Source organism: Cimex lectularius, unplaced genomic scaffold (genome assembly GCF_000648675.2).
Source record: "Cimex lectularius strain Harlan isolate CLEC.00 unplaced genomic scaffold, Clec_2.1 scaffold116, whole genome shotgun sequence".
Taxonomy (NCBI): Eukaryota; Metazoa; Arthropoda; class Insecta; order Hemiptera; family Cimicidae; genus Cimex; species Cimex lectularius.
Window position 1 is genome coordinate 1,316,351 of NW_019392765.1, and position 22,550 is coordinate 1,338,900.

General features: G+C 35.6%; 1 protein-coding gene across 1 annotated transcript in view; it reads left to right on the forward strand.

Annotated features, from left to right (window-relative positions):
* The window catches only part of LOC106663610, a 56,903-nt gene that overhangs the window by 27,650 nt on the left and 6,703 nt on the right, over positions 1-22,550 (forward strand). Inside the window, exons 3-17 of the mRNA XM_014388549.2 lie at positions 11,697-11,844; positions 12,394-12,562; positions 12,626-12,721; positions 12,805-13,018; positions 16,627-16,797; positions 16,869-17,040; positions 17,098-17,307; positions 17,527-17,752; positions 17,827-18,217; positions 18,293-18,476; positions 18,540-18,642; positions 21,192-21,350; positions 22,003-22,107; positions 22,176-22,254; positions 22,319-22,516. Coding sequence (XP_014244035.1) covers positions 11,697-11,844; positions 12,394-12,562; positions 12,626-12,721; positions 12,805-13,018; positions 16,627-16,797; positions 16,869-17,040; positions 17,098-17,307; positions 17,527-17,752; positions 17,827-18,217; positions 18,293-18,476; positions 18,540-18,642; positions 21,192-21,350; positions 22,003-22,107; positions 22,176-22,254; positions 22,319-22,516 — 2,625 coding nt within the window. The remainder of the gene's footprint in view (positions 1-11,696; positions 11,845-12,393; positions 12,563-12,625; positions 12,722-12,804; positions 13,019-16,626; positions 16,798-16,868; positions 17,041-17,097; positions 17,308-17,526; positions 17,753-17,826; positions 18,218-18,292; positions 18,477-18,539; positions 18,643-21,191; positions 21,351-22,002; positions 22,108-22,175; positions 22,255-22,318; positions 22,517-22,550) is intronic.

Sequence of the window (22,550 nt, forward strand, 5' to 3'; positions counted from 1 at the left end):
AGAGGTTATTATTACTATTAATAGTATCGGGTTGTCCGGAAAATAATGCAGGATTTTAAGTTTTCATTAAAAAAAATCTATATAAAATATTCTGTTTACGTTTACAGGATTACTCATTTGTATGAATGTCAACANTTTGATTAAAGAACATTGCTTTAAAGTAACTAGTTTCTTTTTTTTTGTTTAATACCAAAATCCTGCATTATTTTCCGGACAACCCAATAGAATAACCTTGACAATCATATTGCAGCCCAACATCACAAAATTTAATTAAATCTTCCTTTATTTTTAAATACGTAATTACGGCCATTGAATAACAATTGGCCTCTGCCCATTTTTTTGACAATTGAATTGATTTTATGATAGCATAATTCTTGGCATTTAATATACAGCCCAATATCACCTAATTTAATTGATAGTGCGATTGTTCTTTTATTGTTATAATTATTTGTAGTCTAAGAAAAAAATATCTTGGTTGTACACTATCTGTCGATTTTTTCCAATTCAATTATTAGTTCTTTTATTGTTACTAAACTATATTTTAGTTATATTGACTTTTATTGTTACTACTATAATTTGGTGTTTATAAGCCGAAATACCTTGTGAGTACGGTTGATGTCTAATTTCCCAAATTGATGTAATAGTTGATTAAGGTTTTTTTTTTAATGTAGAAAATCTGCACACAACAAAATGTTTAAACGACCAAAAATCAAAAAATGATATATGCTGAAATATTTTTGTTTGTTTAGGAATTATTGTAGTGTGTGCTATTAGCCAGCTAAGATTTTTTTTAAAATTATTTATTATCTTATGTTAAAATGAAATAAATAACAAGTTTTGAAATAAACAGTACAATTCGGTTCCCTTCTTAGAGAACTAGCTGTTTTCTGCGTTGGTCGAACCTCTAACAGAGAGGAGATCGATCCGGGTGTATCCATGGCTACAACTTTCCTCTTCATTCAATCTTCTTTCCCCAAAATAAGGTAGACTTTATTAACTGTTTATTTATGAATTAGCCATTCACAAATATGTTGGAAAGTAATTTACATGTTACAATATATGAAGTTGATCTTTTTTCTTTGGTTGATAAGAAGACAATTTTTGTTTTTAAGTATGGATAAAGGTACATTAGTAAAATTATTATTTGTTGCCGTTTTAAGTAAGTTATTGTGTGTAAGTTATTCATTGAAGAAATTATTTCATTCTGTTTCCAACTGGAATAACAATTGTTGGGATCGACCGTGTCTTTTCCCACAGTTTATGTAAAAGGCTTGTATAATATATTATCATTCTGTCGGAGAAGACTTAGAAGTTGGGCAACTGAGGTTCGGATTTCCCAATGATCCATGGCGAGCTTTTTCAGCCGAGCTATCGGTTTTGTATTATCCTGCGAGCTCTTATAAATCGTCTCTGTTGATAGCATCCGTTGATCCGCTCTTATCTGCTAAGCACTCAAAACCCGTGAAACGGATCCTCTGACTGTGGAATATTTTCAGATTGTAAGACCATCTCCGGTATTTGTCCTGGAGTCGGCGGAGTGAGAGTGAATTAATAACAAAAAATGAAATAAGTGAAAAATTCAAGTGATGAGATGAGGATCAACAACAAATTTTTAAATCGACAAGGTAAAATTTTTACTTCGTACATAAATAGAAATTTAATAATAATTTCAAACAGGACGAAAATGTAAAATTAAAGGAAATTTTAATGTAAAACTTAAACAAATAATTTTCAATAATTAAAAACTTTTATATGAAAACCTTTCTTTTAAAAATCATCTATGAAATAGAAAATGTTAATGTTCAAATATTATGTTCACCATTTCTATAAATTATAATTCCTGCAATAATTCTGTCCATAATCAACATTATGCATCACATGTAGTTAAAAATCATGCGTACTTTATTGAAGATTTTACATTAAAAGTATAACATTTGCTGCTTAATTCCAAACCTTGGTATTTTTCTTTACTGTCTTTATACAAAATGTTCCTCTCTGAAGATGGCGCATTGCTGAAACTCGTTTGAATAAATTTCCCAATGCCCATGAATTCACCGACATCCAGAATCAACTTTATAAAAAAATATGCCATTTGCTGAAAAACCTATCACATGAATGGCTATCCGAGTTATAAGCAGGGAGAGGCAAGACCATTTTGAACTGTGTCTACAAATCGAAAAAGCTTAGTTTGTTTCAGTATTGGTTAATTATGACCGATCCAAGTGGAATCATTCTTTTTTTAAAATTTCATGTAAAACTAGCAGGAAGAAACAAGGCGACTCTTTCTAATGCAAATTTTATCTGTCTCGGTATCGACTCAGGGTATATGCCTGTAGTATGGAGCTGTTTAGCTAAGTTTTATGAACCACATCTATTAAATGTAAAATCCATTAACCCTGCTGTCTGGATGAAGAGCCCAGTGACGAACATCTTTAAACACTTGAAGCACACTAGATCACACGTAGATTGCACTACATATGTTGAGGTATAAGCAGGAGGAGGCAAATCGATTGACTCTCAATGTCTGCACTTCAATTCATTAGCCCTGCTGTCTGGATGAATATCATAGTGACAAACATCTTCAAACACTTCATACATCATAAGCTGATTGCACGATGTCAAGGTTATAAGCAGGGAGAGACAGGACGACTGTCTCTTCAGTTTCTGCGAATTTTGCCAGGGTCAAAATCGACCTAGAGTTTATTTCTGTGGTGTGAAGCGGTATAAGTTGCTTTCTAAGTTTCACAAACTATGTTTAAAGCTTAAATCCAATAGCACTGCTCCCTGGACGAAGATCGCAATAACCAACACCTTTAAACACTTCTAAGATTATAGACATGTTGCACTTTGTCGGGGATATAAGCAGGGAGAGAGAAGACGACTGGCTCTTTCAGTTTTTACGAATTTTTCCAGAGTCAAAATTGATCTAGGTTTTATTTCTGAGGCATAAAGCGGTGGAGGTTCCTTTCTAGGTTCAATGAAGTACATCTATAAAGCTTAGAGTCTGTATAGAGCTGTCAAGCCTCAAGTTGACGGTGACAAATACTTCATAGGTCATAGACAGATTGCAGATGTCGGGGTTATAAGCAGGGAAACAAGATGAATGAAGTTTGCCTTGTAATCAGCATCCAGATGAACATTCTTAACACCTTCAAATTTGTACTCACGTCGACATGTGTTGGGCTTGGAGATCTGGCCAACCGAGGATACGATCTTATCATCAGACAGCGAGAACACGCGGACCTATTACGTCATAATCGAATAAAGGATTTTGTCCTTGTAGCCAATCCCAATTTTTTTTTCTCTGGGTAGACTTTTTTCTATAAACCTCTAACGCCCGAGTTATTATACTGTAGTTTTCCACAGTTAAAATCATTAATTTTTCATATGTATTATAAACATAACAGTAACAGACGAGATGAGTCCATTTAGTCTCGCTGTTTTTGCTCTCCTTATGTGCCTTTTATTGTCCATAATGTTGTTTGAACTGCATTTTTGGGTTTTACGTACAACCAATCGTCTATTTTGATGATGATGATGACACTAAGCGGGGTTTGTGCTCCCTTGGCATTGCAGCCTTCTGGCTTATTGTACCTTCCTAGTTCCCTAGTTTAGTGCAGTCGACTCAATCCTTCTTTTCAGAAGTATGAGGTCCATTGACAGTTGGTGCTACAATTTCATTACCAAGGTTTTTTTCTGTATGCTAGGTTTTGTCTCCATTGAGCCCTTGCTTCGCATTCGAAGATGATATGGGGTGGCTTTTTCTTCCTTCTCATTATATAATCTGCAGATGGGATCATCGTTATATATGCCCAAGTTACGTAGATTTTTTTGGATGCCAGTTACCGGTTAATAGTCCTATCACTCCTCCGAGTCTGGCCCTCTCCAACTGCAGCAGTGAGTTTGCCAGTCTTGGTGAGGGTTGTTTTAGCATAAGTTTACTGTGTCTAGCACGGCTAGAGTTTATCCACTTATCCTTTTGTTTGGTTTAATCGACTTTGCGATGGAGGATTCTATATTTGTTTTTGTTATTCTCGGGGCCTATATATGGTCTTGCAGGTACTCCTCTGGCCAGTCTGTCTGCTTTCTCGTTACCCAAAATTCCTTGTGCCCTGCACCCAAGATATCAGGTTGTTGTGTTTCCCCAAGTTTTGGAGATTTTGGATGCAGACTAATTTCGATATGATTTTTTTACATGCCATAACTGCTTGGCTATCAGATCTCATGAGGATTTTTTTGCCAGCGTAACCTCTTTTAAGATTTTCTATGACACGACCATTTATGGCATGCCTTCTAGTTTTGATTCTTTTACATACTAATGCTTTAATGGCTGCTTGGCTATCAGATCTTACGAGGATTTTTTTTGTCATTGCAACCTCTTTTAAGATTTTCCAGGGCACAAGCATTGATGGCATGTATTTCTGCCTGAAAGACCGAAGTGTACTTCCATAATGAGTTAGATTGCTCATATTTTGGGCTCGTAAAAAAGAACTACATCCGGTTCCTTCGTTTGTTTTGAAGCCATCTGAATACCATATCATTACATCTGATGCTCTCCTGAGTTCTTCCTCTCCTTTATAGTCTTTTGAGACTTTACAGGATGTTGTAAAGAATGTTTCATCATCAAAATCATCTCTGTTAAGATTCTAATCTCGCTGTATTCAATTTCGGCCAGAGATTTATTTCCATAAAGCAGGGTCAAATGAAGTTCGCGAACTATCAAAAATAGACCAAAATACTATCAAAAATAGGATAAAGAATTCGAAACAAACGCCAATCCCTCCTGTAAACGTGTCGTCGTGTTATGAAACGTTATCAAAAGGGGAGTTTACGAATGAACAGGTTATGTTTATTTAAGTCCCTGTCCGTATGATAAGGATCGCCTGCTAAAAGGACAATTTTTCTCTTTCTAAGTGATATTTTTGGATTATCAAATTTAGAATAGAGTTTTGATTTAAGTTGCCGTCTGTTTATAAGTGAAGAGTAAGTTTTTCCTTTCTAAAAATTGTCTTAACCACACATCATGGACATGCTAAAAAATGTGCAATATTAATCATGGACAATATGATAACTTGTAATTTACATTTGTAAATTGTAAAGACTATAAATAACTAAATTGGCATGGCAAGGCAATGATGAAATCTCTAATATTAATATTTATTGTCGATTGAAAATTAGAAAGTAACAATCGTATGATAACAGATGAAAATTAAATTTTCTTAATAATTATTAGATCTAACATGGTTTAGTTGATGGTTTCTTAATTTTCTTCATCAAGGAATTAATAATGGGTATAATTCATTATCTCTAGTAAAGTCAAATGGAGAGGTGATGCGGCTCTTCGATGAATCCGGTTTTGCAACTATAGGAATGTAAATAAGATTATGCATAAATCATAAATATTAAATTTAGTGGGGTTGTTGGTCTTTGAGCTGATAATTGATACTTTTCAAAAGAGTAAAAAAGCCATTTTAGTGGTGAATCCAAATTCAGCGTTTTGCCAAAATGACACATTATTGAATTCATTTAAGTAGTATTGAGATTTATAGATTTTTTCTTTTTTCTTTTCACAAAATCCTATTTGTCACTTGGCATCTGAGTGCTAACCAACCATGGTTCTTTATCTCCAATTTTTTAATTTGACATTGGATATTCTTTAAATCCCTATGAGGAGCACCTGCTAAAAGGACAATTTTTCTCTTTCTGAGTGATATTTTAGGAATATCAAATTTCAAATTGAATTTTGATTTATCTAAAAAAAAGTGAAAAATTCTATTTGTCACTAGGCATCTTAATTAAAAAAATTGATACATCTACAGTTTCCCACAGATCACACAATTCAGTGATAACATTGTAAACTATTCAATTAATTAAGGTTTTAAGTTGAGATAAAATAGTCAGTGTCACGAGTGGGATTCGAACCCACGACCTTCGGCTAAATACACCGCTGCTCTACCACTTGAGCTATCGTGACTTCGATCCCTCAGGCACTAACTTCCCATCTCAACCCCCACCTTTTGAATTGTCCCTCCTTTTTGTCATTTTTCAAATGTCGTGTAATCTATTTGATTCTCAATAACAAATGAAATGGCCACAAAGAGCTTTAGTGAAGTATACTTCATTTTAATTCATTAAATTCACTATTTTTCGTGGTCTGCTTGACCAATTAATGTCATTCAATTAATTAAGGTTTTAAGTTGAGATAAAAAAGTCAGTGTCACGAGCGCGATTCGAACCCACGACCTTCGGCTAGATACGCGCTCCTCTACCACTTGAGCTATTGTGACTTTGATCCACTCGAACTCCAACTTCCCATCTCAACCCCACCTTTTTAAATTTTCCCTCATTTTTGCCATTTTTTAGTTTTTATCTCAACTTAAAACCTTAATTAATTGAATGATATTAATTGGTCAAGCGGACTACGAAAAATAGTGGATTGTAAACTATATTTATTTCTAGTTTACACTGAAAATAGGAGAAATAATGGAGTTACTATGTAAAGCTGAATAAACTTTCCTAGTAAAAGTACAACCTTTTATTAAAGAAACTGACTATTAAGAAATTTTAGTTAAAACTCCAACTAATGATTATGCTGTCTGATCACAGTTCGTCCATTCCAGTTCACACCATTTGTCAACACCTTCTGTACTATCAATATTATATTCAATATTGAGCTGTTATTTTTGTAAGTCATATAAGTCCATTTAAAAAAAAAAAAAGTTAATGGTAAGCTTAGTAAGATATAGAAACCTTCTTTCCATTTTTAAAATCATACATTCGCTGGAGTACGATTTTTTTAAAATGGAATAAGTCCATTCCTAATAATTATAAGTAAAGCAACTTCTTTATTGATTATTACAGCTTCAGTGCATTGCGCTTTACAGTATTATAATTCTGGTAATAAGACCCAGAATAACCTATGGATGTGGAAAAGATATTGGGACTAATCCCCCTACATCACATGGTAAAAAGGACTGCACAAAAAACCATAATTAACTTCATTAGAGAGAAACCTCCAACAGGAATAAAACTGAAATGGAGAGACAGAAACAAACTGTGGAAAAACCATCCATCACTCATGGCTCCAAGAGATGACATGAACAGGAGGTTTGAATTTAACCATAAATTCCTAATACATCTGGGCACCAAAAAGGAATGGGATAGAGAGGGAAATAACTCCCTCAAAAATGGCACCATCCTTTGGTACACAGATGGATGTAGAACGCAGGAAGGTACGGGGGCAGGAGTGTTCGGACCCGGAACCAAATACTCAGAACCCATGGGAAAGCACACCAGTATCTTCCAAGCTGAGATTCACGCAATTGAAAGATGTATCCAATTCAATCTAAATAGAGGATACAAAAACAAGAATATAGCTATCATGTCAGATAGCCAAGCAGCCATCAAAGCACTAAGCTCAAATACCATTAGTTCAAGGATGGTGCTGAACTGCAAAACCAAACTAAACATATTAGGTACGCAGAATAAAGTCAGCCTCTGCTGGGTCCCAGGACACATGGGAGTAGAAGGCAACGAGAAAGCGGACACCCTTGCAAGGAAAGGGGCTGCCACACCGCTGATAGGACCCGAACCCTTCTGTGGCATAGGAATCCACACTATTAACGAATATCTCAGACAGAAGGACAAAAAGAAAATGAGCGAACTTTGGAATTCACTTATTGGACATAGACAATCCAAGAATCTTCTAACCAATTTTGGCAAGAAAGAAATCACAGAATGTGTCAAAGGAAGCAGGAATAGACTGCGAATCCTAACAGGATTCCTGACAGGACACTGTAGATTAAATGGACATCTAAAGAAAATTGGAATAATCCAAGATGGCACATGTAGATTCTGCAAAGAAGCAGAAGAGACACCAACACACTTACTAACAAACTGCGGAGCTACACTAGCCCGCAGGAGGAAGTGTGTTGGGATGTACAATGTGACCATAGAAGAACTACAACCGCTGAAACCGGGCCTATTAATCAAGTTTCTTGATGAAATAGGACTCACCGATGTGCTTTAGGCAGAGCACAGGGGATACAATAGCTCTTAAAGGGCGCAGTATACCATTCCCTGAAATATTATATCTATCTATCTATCTAACCTATGGATCACTAATCTGGTGGAACAAAGCTCAACAAAAAGTAGCTACCCAAACATTAGGCAGCATACAAAGACTAGCAAACCTATGTATCACAAGGGCAATGAGAACAACCCCTACAAATGCATTAGAAACTCTGCTAAACCTACCTCCATTGGAAATATTCAGACAAGGAGAGGCTAGGAAAAGCTCACTTAGGCTCCAGAAACAATTAAATTGGAAAGGAACTAAACAATCGGGCATACAACCATAATCAACATAATCAGACACCCAATCTTAGAAATGGGGACTGTCTATATGATCACGGAAACATTCTTTACAACATCCTATAAAATCTCAATGGACTATAAAGGAGAGGAAGAAAACAGGAGTGCATCAGATACAATGATATGGTACACAGATGGCTCCAAAACAAACGAAGGAACCGGATCAGGCGTTTTCTGTACAAGCCCAAACATGAGCAATCTAACTCATTAGGGAAGTATACTGCGGCCTTTCAAGCAGAAATACATGCCATCAATGCTTGTGCCCTGGAAAATCTTAAAAGAGGTTACACTGACAAAAAAATCCTCGTAAGATCTGATAGCCAAGCAGCCATTAAAGCATTAGCATGTAAAAGAATCAAAATTAGTCAGTGAATGTATCCATCTCCAAAACCTGGGGAAACACAGCAACCTGATGATATCTTGGGTGCCTGGCCGGAGGGGAAGGGAATTTTGGGTAATGACAAAGCAGACAGTCTGGCCAGAGGAGGATTATTATGCATTATTATGCACCTAATATAACCTATATTATGCAAATATTAAATAGGACCTTGTTGTATATCTATTATGACAATATTTATTATGTATTCATGATCAAGTATACAAATAATTAATTCACTATTCGTGGTCCATTGACCAATCAATACATGACAATTAATTAAGGTTTTTAGTTGAGATGAAAAAAAGTTAATGGCACGAGAGGGATTCGAACCCACGACCTTCGGCTAGATATGCCGCTGCTCTACCACTTGAGCTATCGTGACCTCGATCCACTCNAAGGGGAGTTGATGTCCGAGTGGATCAAGGTCACGATAGCTCAGGTGGTAGAGCAGCGGCGTATCTAGCCGAAGATCGTGGGTTCGAATCCCTCTCGTGCCATTAACTTTTCTTCATCTCAACTAAAAACCTTAATTAATTGTCATATACAAATAATGTGTGGTGTTTAGTGACTGTTAGTTAATGATTATTTGAAGATTTGGAGATGCAGTCTGGTGTGATGTAGGTATTAGAAAAACATTTTCTTTGTCTTCTTTAAGGGCCTGAGATTTATAAGCATTGTTCAAATTTAACAAATACATGTAGAATGTGGAAAAAAATGAATTTATACAATGCTAGAAATTTTAGATTCAATCAAAGTATTTGTACTCACTCAAAGTGTTTGTTTTCTGTGTAGATGTGTCATTCTTGTGTGTTGTGTTGAGAGTTTGATTGAATCTAAAATTTCTAGCATTGTATGTTTAAAGATATTTATTTTATTTATTGCTATCTGTACATAATATACATTGAGGAAATAGTTAGTTATAAACAAATCTGACAGACCTGGGGAGAGAAACCAATTTTTATTTAATTGGGGGGGGGGGAGTTAAAGTTAATTTGGTGGGTTAGAGAGAAGGTCACGAGGCCATCGTCGTTTTAAACGGCGTGGAGGATTGTAAGGGTGAGATGTTGAGGAAAGAATTGGGGCTAGTGAGTTAGGGTGGAGGGAGAGTGAAAAGTGAAGAAGCGTGTTCGGATAAGATCTCTCACGAAAGGGATTTTAAGATCTTTATGGATCGTTTGATTTGTGACATAGAATGGAGCATTTAGGATACGGCGGAGAACTTTAGATTGAAAAGACTGAATTCGTTGGATATTGGATGATTTAGCCGAACCCCACAGCTCGACTCCGTAGGTCCAAATAGGTCTGATGAGTGTTTTGTAACCGGTTAATTTGTTATTTATGCTGATTGATTTTGGTCCAAGAAGGTGTCTGAGTAGTCCATATCTTTTGTTAAGTTCTTGCGGTTTTAATCGTGTATGTGGGTTCCATGTAAGTCTACTATCTAAGTAAAACCCAAGGTAGCGGACTTTGTTCTATGGTGGTATTATTTTGTTGTAAATGTGCACTGGTGGACAGGTTTTGTCATTTGAGCGTAAATGTAACTTGTTAGCTTTTTTGTTCGTTTAACCTGATCCGCCACAGATTGCACCAGTTGGTAATAAGGTTCAGGTGTTGTTGGAGTGCTTCTGTTGCTAGGATAGGATTGGAGTATGTTGATAAGATTGTGGTGTCGTTCGCGTAGGTTGTGATTTGTGTGTTTGGATGTTTGGGTATGTCAGCAGTGTAGATGGTATAGAGGAGTGGGCCTAGGATACTTCCTTGTGGAACATCAGCTTTGATTGGTGTGATAGGTGCAAAATTGGTGCTGATTCTTACTTTAAACCATCGATCTGAGAGGAAGGATTTCACGATAAGGTAGTAGGAATGAGGGAGGGTAGATATATAACTACCCTTAACTTATAGAAGAGGCCGGGGTGCCAAACTCAATAAGTTACGCCAAATGCTTCCAGAAATACGGCTGAGCAGTATTGTTTGTTTTCTAGAGCCGAAGATATCGTGTCGACTACTCTGAAGCACTGCTGAACAGTGGAATGGAGAGGTCGAAACCCAAATTGATGGTTAGGAATTACGTTTTCAGAGTCGAATATAGGAATTAGTCTTTTAAGGTGGATACGTTCAAAGATTTTGGATAAAATAGAAAGGAGGCTTATTGGTCTATAAGTGGATAGGGCACTGGGGGATTTGTGTGGTTTTGGTATTGGAGTTATTAAAGATAGTTTCCACTGGATAGGGAAGTAGGTTGTGCGAAATATTGCATTGTAAATAGATGTAATGTAAACTATTGCTTTTTTGGGTAAATTTCGGAAGATTTTAGGGGTAATTAGATCATGGCCTGGGGATTTTCTTTAGGAAAGGCGGAGAATCTGAAGCATTGTATAAATTCATTTTTTTCCACATGCTACATGTATTTGTATAATTTAAACAATGTTTATAAAGATAAAATAAAGATTGAAACGTTGGCACGATTAAGAAAATGTTTTTCTAAAACCTACGTCATACCAGACCAAATCTCACAATCTCCAAATAATTGTACAAATAATATTATCAGAATAAAGACAGTACCAGTAGTGTATGAATATCTGGTTTGGTTTTCATAACTTTTTCCCTCTAGGTTGGATTTCAATGTTGTGAAAGCTTTTTTTTCAGCATGACAGTGCTTTTCATGGTAGATTCATAAGGGAGGAACATTTAAAAAATTTAAGTTGTTCACCTGAACTTCATTTCTTGAAATTAGATCATTATAGGCTCTCAAGTCAGTTTATGATTGATAGGATTAATCAAACGCTGAACGATTTAATCCCAAATAGCTAAATAGTAGTATGTCTTTTCAAAATTTATATGTAATTAAAAAAAAAAAAATGAAATCACTATTAAACTTTTTTAAAATTACTTTTTGGTTAAAAAATTGTACTTTTTCATTTGAATACATTTTTTTTATGTTCAGGCCTTGGAGTTGGACGTGGTATGACTACAGTAGACGAGTTGTCTTTAAGCCCGGCTTCAGATTGCAATTCGAACAATGTTGATGCAAGCTACGCGAGTACAACATCAGACGCTGAATTCATCCAAGACAATTATTGCGATTATCAGTGGTAAGTGTTCATTTGTCGAGTAGTTTTTTAAACTTTCACTGCAGATGAAGGATAAATAGGCCAGTAATAATTGTGATGTGTGGGTCACTTCGGGTTGGTACAAGGCCAAATACAGAATCAGGGGACAAGGCCAAATACAGTTAGCATATCTATTTCATAATAAATTTCTAATATTTATATGTTGTATTTATACAGCATTATTATTTGTTTGTATAATATTAATTTTTATTTGAACACAAAATTTATAATTTAAATGAAATTCGTTTGGTTTGATGGTTTCAGTTTTTTAAAATAGTTAAGTAATAATTATTTAATATTATTGTATTTTTTGCTCTTTAATAAATAGTTAATTTCAACGGTTCATTCCCCCTTCCTTATACCCTTGACAGCTATCTTTATCTTTGAAGAATGTTGTTATAAGATTACATTCTTTAACAAACATCATAATTAGAATGGAAGAAAGTGAACAATTATAAATTTAATTAACTTTCGCACAAAACCTTTATGTATTATTTTTGTTTAATATATGTTATATTTTGTCAATACTAGGTTTCCCGACTGTGGATATCGGGAAATTCACCACCGTAGTGTTTTGTCTTCCTGCTACGATGAAATGGCCCGCGATTTGGACTCACAACTTGCCCAGGTCGATATGGAAGACTATTCAGCGCAGGATATTTTATCCACGTTTCCTGCAATGTGCTGCGGCGAGATGCCGGTCAGTTTCATACTCGGCATTGTTTAAATTCAGTTGAAATAACTCATATTTTGTACATTTTAGGGTGAAAGACAAGGTGAAATGTATGCAAGTGTTTCCGGATCACTTATGGTCAAGTTTGAATTTGATTCATCGATCAGCCCACATACTAGCTCTCAAGTGAGTAACACCTCAATTAACAAAAAAAAGTCTATTTATCTCAATTAATTTATAATTTAATCGACATTGTTCCATTTTTGTAGGATGAATCTTCTATGTCACTCGGCCAGTCGGAGCCGTTGTTTTCCCCCGTAAAAGAAGCTCCTCTGTTTCCTACAAATTACAGTGTTGATTCCTTGGATTGCGAGGATCAGGATCACCTCATCGTCACTTGTCAAGCGAATAAACACAACTATACGATAGCTTTCCATGGGTCAACAGTTATGGAGGATTCCAAGTCTGAATTAACTGAAGGAGGTAGTTTGCTTTTCAATTTGAAATATTACTACACTAACGGAGTTCAAACTAATAAATTATTATTCAGAAATCGTGAGATGTGGTTTGGTTGGTATTTCTGAATAATTATCGATTAACGGTCACTAATCACCACACACTAATAAATTGTTTTTCAAATATTGCTGTTTTTCTTCATAATTTGATCAGATTAAACAAAATAATATTAACGATAATAATATTTAAGCAAAATTTTAAAATGATTTCCTCATATGGAGAACATGTTAGATAAATAAATAAATGCAAGTTTTCAGTTTGTGGATAACAGAATGATGATGGTATGTATATATACTCATTATTAATTTTTTTTGGAAGGAGAATATCTAACTAACAAGGCCCTTATTTAATTAAGGAAGAAGAATGTCTTGCCAGGGAATTATTATTTTTCCATCTTTAGTCAATAATCTTTACAAAATGGTCAATATATCATTTTTTACTGATAAATTATGCCCATATTTATAAAATCTTATTATTCCATCATCCCCAAAGACTTTATCACAAAATGCCTTCACATAATTAAATCAAATACTTGTCCCTCTAACATTAATTTTCTAATAAATGGATTATTATCTCAGCACAATCTGTTAAATTTTTATCACTTTTTGCCTTATTGCTATGATGTCATTTTCATTTTTTCAATTGTTAGTTAATTATAGCCTCATTAAATTCACTAGATTTCATGGTCCGCTTGACCAATTAATAGCATTCAATTAATTAAGGTTTTTAGTTGAGATAAAAAAGTCAGTGTTATGATCGGGATTCGAGCCCACGACCTTCGGCTTGATACGCCGCTACTCTACCACTTGAGCTAGCGTGACTTCGATCCACTCGAGCACTAACTTCCCATCTCAACCCCACCTTTTGAATTTTCCCTCCTTTTTCCATTTTTCAAATGTCGTGTAATCAGGATTCAATTCTCAGCAACAAATGAAATGGCCACAGAGAGCTTTAGTGAAGTATACTTCATTTTAACTCATTAAATGCACTAGTTTTCGTGGTCCGCTTGACCAATTAATATCATTTAATTAATTAAGGTTTTTAGTTGAGATAAAAAAGTTATCACGAGCGGGATTCGAACCCACGACCATCAGCTAGATACACCGCTACTCTACCACTTGAGCTATTGTGACTTTGTTCTACTTGGGCACTAACTTCCCATCTCAACCCCACCTTTTGAATTTTCCTTCCTTTTTGCCATTTTTCAAATGGCTTGATACGCCCAAGGTCGTGGGTTGGAATCCCGCTCATGACACTGACTTTTTTATCTCAACTAAAAACCTTAATTAATTGAATGTTAATTATAGCTTTAACGTTAAGAAAATCTTTTTTGCCTTGTTTCCTTTTTTTTTATCTATTTATTTTTATTTAATTTATGATTGCATAAAAATAAAAAATGTGAACGTAGACATCAATCTGCCACTGCTAAGGACTGCTAATTAACTCGCATTTTCTTATTCTGGAAATTGAAAAGCATTCAGCTGCAGAAATGTAGTTTAGTTAGTTCAGAGAGTGTTGAGCTAAATTAAAACTGAAAGTGTTCATAATGTAAGTAATAACTAACTAAAACTTTATTGAAAATAAACACCAGGTTATTGGGTTGTCCGGAAAATAATGCAGGTTTATGGTTATAAAATAAAAATAATTCAATAAATTATTTTTAACATTTTTTATTAATTTAATACCCTCCATCACTCAATACATTTCTTCCAATGTGATGGCAACTTCTTTACTTTGAATAAAATTTGGAGTCTTTATTATTAACTAATTTTGTAAACACATTTTCTAACAACTTTTGATCAGTAAATATGTTATGGTGTAAAACGCTGTCCAGGTGTCTGAAAAAATAACAGTCAGTAGGCAAGAGGTCTGGAGAATAGGGAGGGTGAGGCAGGACCTCACAACCAAGATACAACATTTTTGTGTTGTCACATGCGTGGGGCCGAACATTGTCGTGTAACAGAATCGGCCTTTTCCAATTGACCAAAGCTTGCTTCAATATGCCAAATTCTTATGCATTGCTTCAATTTGAGAGCTATATATATTTTGGCATGGATTGTTTAGCCAGGATTCAAGAGGCTGCATTAATCAGCCCAAATGAAGCCCACCAAAGCCCATCACCATTTTTGATTAGTTTAGTGCTTTGGAAAATGTAGTGCAGATTCTCCTTTGCCGAACCACTGTCCAGAATGTCTGCTATTATCATAGAGAAGCCAATTTTCATCACTAGTAACAATTCTATCCAGAAATGTTTCATTTCTGATTCGGCAAAGAAGATCGTGCATACTCATAACGATGAATTTTTTGGTGGTCGTTTAATGCACAAGAAAATTAAAGGTTTTTTCCATTTTTTCACTGTTCGTTTGTTAACTGAAAGATTCTATGCATATTCTTGAACAGTTATTCTGGGATTTTCTTCAACCAAAGCTCGCAGAACATCTTAGGGTAAAAAATCCTTCCACGACCTTCTTTTCTTCTTGGCCAAAATCTCCCTCTCAAATTTAAGCCATCTCTGAACACTCATTCACACTGCCATCGCCCCAGGCATCATGAATGTTTCTGGCAGTTTAGGCACCGTTCCAGTCATGTTTAAACTTGTAAAGCGAAATTACACAAAAATCACGCGCTGGCATCTTAGTAAAGATTTTTTTTTTTTTTTTTTTTTTTTTTTTTTTTTTTTTTTTTTTTTTTTTTTTTTTTTAAGGAAGAGGATTAAATAATGTAGGCATTCATACAAAATAATACATACATCAAACATAAACAGTTTATTATAGAGGGGTAATTGAAAGCAAACATGGAAATTTGCATTATTTTATGGACAGCCCAATATTTACTGAAAAACCGTACATTCAGTTGTCATTTTTCTTGAGAAAATGTAAAACAATTTTCTAGCTCAGTGATTCCCAAACTGTGCGTTGTGACTATGCTTCAAGGGCGCCGTGAATCTGTAAAAAATATTATTTATATATTTATTAAAAAAATCCTGAAAACTAAGTCCTCTTTATAAAACCCTAAAAACTAAGACCTGGTGGCCATCCAATCTCAATACGGGTGTTAACGAGACAGCTGCATTTGTGTATTTTATATTATTGCCAAAAAAAATCAATTTTACATTTTTGCAATTAAGTGCATAATCACTTTTCAAAAGGCAAGTTATTTATTAAATAAAATTGCCGACAAAATATGAGGTTTAGATATGCCAATGCTTTTCTGAAGTGGAAATGAATTACTACTATTATCATAAAGTTCACGCTGAGATAGACCATTGTTTTGACTTGGTGCGCCGCAGCAAAATTGTGATATATTAAGGATGTCAGAAACAGAAAAAGTTTGGGAACTGCTGATCTAGCTGTAAGATAATATTTGATTTATCCTGAAAGTGCGGCTTAATTCACATAGTTAGCAATTTATTTTCCATTTGTCAAATTTTCTTGCTTTTAATTGAGACAAAAACTTTTACTGTTAGAATTATTTGTTTAAAAATTAAAGTTTGAGCAATAATTTATGAATTAATAGTTTCTTACTGCACGGAATTATTTTTTAAAAAAGGTCATTAAATAAAACACATTTTGTAGCAGACTTGGAAAATGATACAAAAAAACCGTTTAAAATGGCTGCATCCGATGCACCGACCACTACTTGGAGTAAATTGAGAAAAATTCCTCCAAGGCATAGGACTCGTAGTAAAACTGTTAGTTTACCTGACCTAGCTCCCCCTAACAAGCTTTCTACTTCGTTTGCCTTAGGTAATACTAACCAGCTTCTTATTATTCTAAGATTTGAACATGTTAAATCATATTTTGATGTTTTTGTCTAGGTCAAAAAATGAAACTCTACGATATACAAAATAGCAGTTCGGCAACATCAGAGAGTTTTAGCGGTAGCGGTGACAATAGTGGAAATACTCATAAACAAGGGAATTTCAGCTTGCTCCGAATGTTCATAGCACAAAGAAACAACATGGAACAAGCGAACGACAATGCTCACAGGTAAAACTGTTAAAAAAATAAAAAGACAAACAAAAATACTATTTTCTTACTTTCTAGAACAACACGAAACAACAAACACGTGAGAAATTCAAACGAACTCGGCTCGATGACAGACACGGCTTGGCTAGAAGAAGACCTATCGGCTTGTTACGAAGACAGTCTAGTCAGAGATAACAGCGCCGACGAGCCAGAAAGTTCTAGCGTAGAAAGGCTCTCTTCAAAATCTATTTCCATCTGCAGTTGCAGCTTGTCAACTTCTCTCAATAAGTAAGTTCTTATACTTTAATTTAGATTTTAATGTCTCAAAATTTGTTAAAACTGTACAAAATAGAAACTTTTTTGCAATCCATTCTTATATTTGTTTTAAAGATATGATTTGAAGTTAATTGTTAATTAATTATTAAAGTTTGTTCATTTTTCCATATAAATACATGAATAAAACTCTATGATAAATAATATTAATATTTTTGTATCATTATGTTTCAGATTCAATGTTAATAATAATAATAGTTTCGAGAGAGAACCGAAAAGACATAATGTGAAAGTAGGAACAAGTGGATCAGAATTGAGTGACCCGACGAGTAGTTCGGAGCAAACAGGGACTGTTAAAGTGGTGGCGACTGAGAGGAAGTGTCCTATTCATTGCGTTGATAGAAGCATGCAAACATCGACCCTTCAGACAATTCACAATCTGAATCACAAGGAACAAGATGTAAGCATCTGCCTAATCACAACTTTTTCAAGTTATAAAGGTATATTTTTATTATTATTATTTTTTTTAAATAGAAAAAGTCAGAGGATAAAAAACCTGTGTATATACTCTATCCGAACTACACGCTACCAGATTTAGGCTTCCTTAGAAAGAACAGTTTGGACCTGGACAGAGTTCTTTTAACTCCGCTTAAATACTCGGGCGGCAACACGCCCCAAACCCCACCTGCTTCTCATGCCCCTTATAGGACAGTTACGAGACAGGATGTAGAAATGCTACGGAAAAAAGGCTTGTCGCATGTCATGGATTTGACCAGCTTAACGCCCCTCTTGCCAAGCGAATACTGGTCTGTACTCACAGAACTGCCTCAGATCAAACAGCATTCGGGCCATAGATTTGAAAACACCAGGCCAATTTTCTGCATGACGCCTACGCAGAATAAAGAATATCCACCGTTCCCAGATGGTAATTTTGTTTTTATATTTAACATTTTGGCAGTCTGTTTACTATTTTCATTCAATTCTCTTTTTGTTTTTTAAGGTAAAACAAATGTCAACTCGTCAGGTTGCAGTACTGGTACTGCTCCGTCTTCAGGTTACAGAGGATCATCGACATTGCTAAATGAATCAGGTGGAAATGGGAATCCTCTTTATGTATACAATTACGGGAGTGAAGAGAAACTTAAAGGAAAAAAGAAAACTAGTGACATTCTTGAAAATAAAAGGTAAAAACGTCAAGTAGGAAAATTCTCTTTATTGTGATGACTCATTCTTAATTATTCCCTAAGGTACAGCATGTTTGAATTTGATGGTGTTGAAGAGGAATACAATGAGATCGATGAGAAAGGAAAGAAGCGCAAATCTTTCCCTGATAACCATACAGGTCTAAAGGTAAGAAAAATAAAAACTATCCATGCTTTTTGATGTGAAATACTGAAGTTTAAAGTAGAGTGTACATATGGTAATGTGCAATTAAGAGCTCCATTATGAACCCACGATTTGAGATTCCCCTTACTACATGCATTTCACCGCATGGATTATCAAGTAACTAATCAGTTTCTTCAGATAGAAACGTGTTTTACCAGAGAATATTCTTTTTTTTTAATCTTCACAATGGAAATGTACCTTGTTGACACTGATCTCCTGATCGACAAAAGTGGAAAAAAGACCTGCATTGTGGATCGCAGAGTGTAGCGATTTTTATATTTATTACAGCTCCTTCATATCTATCATAACCCTCACAAATTACTATAGCTCATCAACCACCGCGCTCTTCACATTCTAGTAATTTAAGCGGGGAACACACCCAATGCATCGCTACGCGACATGCCCCGATTCGATGCAAAGCCTTATCTCATTCTGTTCTATGTGAAGGACACGCCATGTACAGTCACACAGCACATATCACAAATCAGTATCGCAATCACAACCTCTTTAATTCTTAAAGCAGGGAACACACTTGCCAAATGCAACGCTAGCCGATGCTACCCGACGCCTTGTCACATTTGGTAGGGTGTGCACATCTATGCGAGGTCATGCGCACACCATGTACAGTCACACAGCATGTATCACAAATCAGTATTGCAATCACAACACCTTTTTTATTCTTAAAGCGGGGAACAAACTTACCCAATGCAACACTACCCAATGCTACCCGACGCCTTGTCACATTTTGGTAGGGTGTGCACATCTATGGGAGGTCATGCGCACAGCAAGTCCAGTAACACAGTGTGTATCACAAATCAGTATCACAATCACAATGACTCTTTTGTTCTTACAGCAGGGAACACACTTACCAAATGCAATGCTAGCCAATGCTATCTGACGTCTGATCTAGTTTCAGTTGGGTGGCACATCTATGCAATGTGAAGTGCACGCCATGTATAATCACACAGCATGTATCACAAATCAGTAGCGCAATCACAACACTTCATTTGTTCTTAAAGCGAGGAACGCACTTACCAAATGCAACGCTACCCGATTCTACCCGACGCCTTACCTCGTTTTGGTTGGGTGGCACATCTATACGATGTCAAGCGCACGCAATGTAGGGTCACACAGCGTGAATCACAAATCAGTATCACAATCACAACACCTCTTTTGTTCTTAAAGCAGGGAACACACCAAATGCAACGCTACTCGATGCTACCCGACGCCTAATCTTGTTTTGGTTGGGTGGCACATCTATGCAATGTGAAATGCACGCCATGTATAATCACACAGCATGTATCACAAATCAGTATTGCAATCACAATGACGGTTTTGTTCTTAAAGCGAGGAACGCACTTACCAAATGCAATGCTACCCGACGCCTAATCTCATTTTGGTTGGGTGGCACATCTATGTGATGTCAAGCGCACACCGTGTACAGTCACACAGCGTGTATCACAAATCAGTATCGCAATCACAACGCCTTTTTATTCTTAATGCATTATTCTGTGCAAAAAAACCATGTAATAAATTGTTACTTAAATTTTATGAGCACAACCATGTAATAAATTGTTAGTTAAATTAATTATATCAAAAAACGGAATTCCGATCAATTTTCTACCAAACTATTAAAATTAATTTTTTTAATAATCTAGGTTAATTTGGTTTATATCAAAATAAGTATGTTGTAATTTATATAATGACCATAATACATATCGTTTGAAATAAAATTATGAGTGTCCAGTTCTTTTGTTTTCGACTGCACTGGATGCTACCCGACGAAAATCTGGACAGTGGGGATCGCGTAGCATAGAGTAGAGTAGCGTTGTGTGGCGGCATCGGGCAGATGTGCATGGGTAATACATACAATCTTATGGAATTGGGCATTGGATTTGCATCGGGTGCCTTCGGGTCATGTTCGGTAGCCTTGCATCGGGTAAGTGTGTTCCTCGCTTTAGAGGAAATTTTACTGTCAAGCAATTCAGCATCACAGCTAATACACAAGTTCTGGAGCCTTTTTAAACTTGTCTAATGTTTGGAGGGTTTAACTTGCTCTCCAATGTGTGTTTTAAAAAATTGATGCACTCTTGTTCTGCAGTGTCAACATTATCGATATTTTATGTAAAGTTTTTCTTCTGGCTGAATGTAATCCCTCACACACTGAGATGTTGATGTAATAAGACCCTTAATCAATTGCAAAAAATCGTCAAGAGTTACTAATAAAATAATTCAAAATTTTGGTTAATAATCACATAATTTTGGGTAAAGAGCCATACTATTTATGAATCTATCTCTTAAAATAGGATGGTCTGAATATTTCTTTTGTCTTGGTCTTTTTAGTTTATAGCGGTGATAGAGATACCACAGACAAAGATTTTGAATATCATTGTAAAATTGCTCTCGTCCAAGCACTCCATGTGTTTGTCACAAGCGCCCGTTAATGCGTGATTCAGCATTCCATGTGTACTAAGCCTTTGACTTCACTATAGAAAGAAATGATTGTTTAACAGGATAACCCGGAAAAAGACATCTGGGAAGATTGGTGGAAAGATTCAAAACATAGGCCGCATTCCCCACCTTCAGCGCATGCACAGCGGTTGGATCAGCTTATAGAAATAAGTGGACACGAACAATGGCAGCCACATGACATCCACACTCTACGGGACCAAGTAAGATTTCTTGGAAATTTTTTTTATAGATGCCAAGTATTGATTTGTGAGTCGGTGTATTCATGCTGAATGTCTCGTTACGCTATTTTCTAGTCCCTAATATTGAAGTGTAACCCCACACAAGACACCATTGTTAGTTTGGCTACGCACTTGAATCAAACTGACTTTTATTCACCATAAAATGCACAACAGTAATATTAAGCGACGGCCTCGCGAAACTACATGGATGACCACGCTACCGCACAGATAAAGGAATGAATCACTCACTTTCTACCGGCCCGCACACATTTTTTTCTGGATTTGGTATTCCTATTCAAGCTCTGATTCCCTTCAAACTCTGAAATGGACTAAGATACCAAGTCAGACTGTCTTCTTACCAGCCCTCGAATTCCTATGGAGTCCTAGAAGTCTGGAAGATCCATGTCAGTGTCTTATCTGCTTCCCCTCTTTGTCAATTTGTTTCCTATAATTTGCGAGGCCCGTCGCTTAACATGGGGTGTAGAGATGTTGGACATTGGAGTCCCGCTCGTGACACTAATTTTTCATCTTAACCACACTGTATATAAAAATTATAAATCAGTTTAAATCATTACTGCGGCTAATTACGACCAACTAATAAATATATGGATTTAATATTTATATCATTTTTTAGGTAAGCAAATTTTTATGTGAAGTCGGGAGAAAATGTGTCAGTTTTGCTGATAAAAACGAGCAGCAGTGTACTCCTCCCAATTCTCCCACATATCAAAAATATCAGGTGATAATTATTTAAATTCCTTCGTCTCATTGCATTTTTCACTAATCCGTTTAATTATTTTTGCATAGGGAAAGCAGCCAGGTCTTGGCGATCTTCATCTCCATTCAGATAGCACTTGCAGAAGTGGTACAACTGAAAACAAAAAAGGTTAAATTTAATATACCAAAATTATTTTTAAAAAACATTTACTTATTTATTTTTTTATATACAGCTTTAATTGATGGTGTGGTTGAAGCGGTCGATAAAATTATAAATTACGGCGAAGAAAATAACTCCCAGCTAGTGTTAGATACACTGTGCCCCACGCTGTACGCTCTTTTGAGTGATGGGCTTAAATACCAGCTTGAAACACCGTTCGGACCAATCGGGAATTCAGTTTGGCAAGTAGTCGAAGCATCGGCGCAGCAAGGTATGTTCATTTTTCAATGTTTTCAACGGTGATA